Source organism: Chaetura pelagica, unplaced genomic scaffold, assembly GCF_000747805.2.
Source record: "Chaetura pelagica isolate M959 unplaced genomic scaffold, ChaPel_1.0 scaffold773, whole genome shotgun sequence".
NCBI lineage: Eukaryota > Metazoa > Chordata > Aves > Apodiformes > Apodidae > Chaetura > Chaetura pelagica.
In genome coordinates this window covers 30,838-35,173 of record NW_009952587.1, presented here as the reverse complement: position 1 = coordinate 35,173, position 4,336 = coordinate 30,838, and the positions used below count along the sequence as shown (strand labels likewise).

At 42.7% G+C, this 4,336-nt stretch overlaps 1 protein-coding gene across 1 annotated transcript in view; it reads left to right on the top strand.

The window, feature by feature from the left end:
* The first annotated feature begins 1,556 nt into the window (after nt 1-1,556).
* The window catches only part of LOC104385237 (NADPH oxidase activator 1-like), a 25,295-nt gene continuing 22,515 nt past the window's right edge, over nt 1,557-4,336 (top strand). Inside the window, exon 1 of the mRNA XM_009993669.1 lies at nt 1,557-1,613. Coding sequence (XP_009991971.1) covers nt 1,557-1,613 — 57 coding nt within the window. The remainder of the gene's footprint in view (nt 1,614-4,336) is intronic.

Genomic DNA, 4,336 nt, shown 5'->3' with positions numbered 1-4,336 from the left:
GACTTCTGTACTAGCACATAAAAAAGAGCCTTTGCCATCATTTTGTGCTTCAGCAGCTGTGTCACCAGCAGCACGTGGGGTCTGGGGGCACAGCAGCTCCCAGCTCTTTAGCAGGACACTGACGTTCAGCACACCTTGGGTATTAACGTCAAAACTGGTTCTAGCCCTGTTCCTGTTCAAACGTTTATACAACATGAATTAAAACTTTCTTGCTCTGCCTAATTCTTCTTTTATTTGTATTTACTTTTTTCCTCACTAGCAATTTCCCACTCCTTCCAGATGCACAATGCTGCAACTGAAAGCAGGGGGCACACACAGCTCAGGGCTAGGGGGATGTACCCATCAGAGAAGAAACAGGGATCTCATCTTGTACAGGTGAGGGGACTGAAGATGAGCGATTTTTAGCCACTTCTGGTATGATCAGATTCCAAAACACTTAACCTTTCTTTAGCTTCATCAGCCCATCTATTTCTTGCAGAAGACACTGCAAAGAGAATTATTCTATAAAACCTGGTAACACATCATTTCGCTTTTCTCACATAGAAATATCTTTGACAACAGCAGTTGCCTCCAACAGGTCTATTTCTGCTTGGAGCCAACACCAAGATCTGTGCCCAAATAACCATCCCAGGCAAATGGCAAAGCTGAAACAAAAAAAGTTATTAACTACTTAAGCATGGTTTTCTTGCTTGTTTTTTATCTGCAGACCATAAAACATTATTTGCTCCAAATCATCTCAAACAGCTGGACAAGACTTGCACCTTCCAGGCTCAAGTTAATGCCACTGGGTAATGCTGCAACACCAAACCCTCATGAGGATTCATGAAAGAAACAAGACTTTTATCCTCTGGGAAAACAGCTTTCCAGACTTCTCAGATGATAGAAATCTAACTGCAGTTCCTCTTCAGCCTTCCTTTGCCCCATACACACACACCCTCCCCTCTTTGATTTTTCCTGCAAGAACCTATCAGACTTTTATCACAGACATCTACCATAGTTTTTCCTACACTACATTAGCTTATTACACATTAATTCAATTTAAAGATGAAAATGTGAAACAGCAAGGTGCTCAGTAGTTGGTGTATCTCCTGTTTCTGTTAATGTAATTCAGTTCCTCTTACACTTTGCTCAGTTCCTCTATGACCAGCCCTTCCTCCTCTGCATGTGATTACAAAGGGGAACTCATGAGGCTGTCACAGCACCAAGCACCCTCACAGAGCTACAAACAGTTTTTTAAAAAGGCATTTTTATCTTAAAGGCAGTGGTATATAACACAAACATGACAATTAGCTTTTGAATCAAAGTATTAAAACACTCATAATTCCAACAGACTGTCTCTGTCGAACTCTTTCTTAGCCCAGTGGTGCCTGTGCCCACCACCCCTCAGGGGATATCACTTCACAGATCAGCAGGTTAATTAGTGTAAGTTTGGCTAAAATTATTTTTGTGTGTGTTTAGAGGACCACTCACTTCTGCCTCTCATTTCCAGCCCAGCTGCCTTTAGAGCACAAGAGAAATGGTTTCAGCTCTTCCAGTTCCTGTTTGCCACGGCTAACATGAAGGACCAGCACTGCCCTGTGCCACTGGCCAATGAACGACTGGAAGTGCTGCAGGTTAGTCCTGAACCTCTGCACACGTTTATTTGGTGCAGTTTCATATGACCAGCATGTCCAACTCCCCAGCAAAGAGCTGAGGAAAGTCTAGTGCAGCTGCTGAACTGTGAGCACAACAAAACTCTGTGCAGGTGAGAGTTAGGATTTCTAACAGCATTATTGCCTTAAGAACTCCCAACTGATGGTTTCTGATGGATCATCTACATTCCAGAATATGCACTTTGCTGGTTCTACTCCACATGCTAAAATGTGACTATTCCTGCTCTATTGGTTGCACACAGTGGGAAAAACACAGGGGACCAGAAGTCAGAGCTGTAAGTGGGGCTCATGCCAAGAAGCTGACAGAGCCATAGGCAGGGGCCTGTTTCCAAAGGAACCAGGGAGGCAACGAGCACACGGTGCCATGGGAGAGGCAGTTTCACTATCCACAGAAGCACAGGGAGATCAATTTATTTATTTTAATTAAAAAGTCATCATTTCAGATTGAATCAACAGATCTTCTAGTTGACCCTATAATCCAATACCCTTGTATAAAACCTACTACCTTGAAGGCACTCGAGTCCTATTGAAACAAAACTTTGAGGCAAAGAGATCACAAAATCCCTTTGCAAGAACTTGATGAGATAGAACAAGTGCCAGCAGAGGCCCAGCATGAAAACTGTGCTCTTGCTGTGGGTGAAAAACTTGTATGATACCTTAACACATCAGACTTGGTTGGAAATCCCTTCCTGATATCAAATCTGGATCAGACTGCAAACATATGGAGAAGACACAGTAAATGAGGGAGGGATTCTCTGACCTGGTCCAGCACACCCCTGTGCTCACTGTGAGCTCTGCTCTCTGTGACTAATACTGATCATTTAAAGAACAGTGCAGGAAGAAACACACTACCTCAATCCAACTTTCCTCTGTTAGAGCAGCATATGGAATTCCACCTTGAAGCACAGGTTCCTCCAGAAGCATAAGATTGCTTAAACCTACCTTAATTTAGATCTACAGCCCTTCAAGTAACATTAAAATAATAATAAAAACAAAACATTAAAAATCCTGCTATTTCTGCAGCCAAACATCCTTAGAAGTACAGAGTTCCAGAAGATGACTCACTGATCATCTCACTGATCTTGCCAAACCACATGGGCATCCCTGCACCAGCAAGTTGCCCAAAATTTCAGGTTTCAGCTCATCTTCAAAATTGTTATCATTTCAGCTAAGGAGTTGTAATAATAACAAGAGCTGAAGAGCTCAGATAATGGCAAGCCCTTAACCTCCCCCGTAAACTACCCCTATCATTACCCTCCTTCGCTGCTAGGAAATTGTGTCATATTTAAAAGAATTTGTGTAGCTTTGACTTTCAGTTACTGGATCTCATTATGCCTTCGTTGGAAAGACTGAAAATATTCAGCTATCAGATAACTTTCCCATAGCCATGGATTTCCACAGAGTGGCTGAGTCACTTCTTAACTGTCTTCTCTTGGACATGCCTGAATATACTAAGTATGTTAAGTCCATTACAGGGCTCATTTTCCAGAACCAGAGCATTTTTGTGGCCTCCTCTGAACTCTCCAGTATTTTCATATCTTACTTGAGAGCTACTCTAAGTGGACATGATGTTCCAGCAGCCTGTTCTAACACCACCACATGCACACATGATCACTACCACTTGATTCTCTTTAGAAAATGGAAAAAAAACCAACAAAACCCAAACAAACCAAAAACCAACAATCAAATAAACTCTTCCCACAATTGTCAAGTTCAAATTGCATCACTGATGCAACTAAATCCTGTAAGTCACTCTCTGCCATCTCTGTGTTTCTCGTAAGGAGCTACTGTGGTTTCTCGCCTTTACACAAATTTTCTTCATTACATGAAGATCCTTCTCCCACTTGGAACCATCTTTCCAGAAAGGTCAAACCAGACTACACAGTAACATCTCCTCATTGATCAGCTCATCTCTCTGTCACCACTAAACTTCAACAGCAAATGTTATAAACTTTCCTTTGGATAATTTCAGTCAGTATCAGTATTTGAACAGTCAGTAAGTGGAAGAGCTGACTGGAAGCAGCCCACTCATTTATGTCTTTCAATTACTGAGCAAGATGCAAGATTTGTTCCTATGCACGTTCTTAAATTCCTCCTTGTTGCCTTCCACCAACACCTGTGCTTAATTAAATTGTCAGGTTACACTAGAGTCAAAGTCCCCAGAGAATTTCTGCTATGTGATGCTAACAATATCAGTTTACTTAACTGGATCTCGAAATACCCCTCAAGAAAGAACACATTGTGGGAGGGAATCTCTTCTTCAGGCTGTTGTTGAGCTTTTAACCTCTACCTTCACTGATACTTGGAGTATCTAATTACTTAAAAAATTTCACCTGCTCATTTTATTTTATTCCTGCTACTGACATCGGGTTAAAAAACACATTTAATCTTTCCACCTGTGTGGACAACAATGGTGCTACTCCCACTGAACATTTTTCTCCATTTTCTCAAGCCTTTTTAAGCCACTGGCAGGGAGTTCAACCGAGTTGTTTAAACTGAGCTGTCTGAAAACACCACCCTGCCGCCTGTGGCAGGGCTGCCGTCGGTTCCTGTGACTTCCATTAGTAACTAATTCACTCCAACGATCCGGAAAGCTCGGAACTGTGTGCGGTGGCTTCGCCAGGACCGTGAGTCTGTCCCTCCCGGCAGCGGGTGCGCCCGCCCGGCCCCGCTGCCGAGAGGCA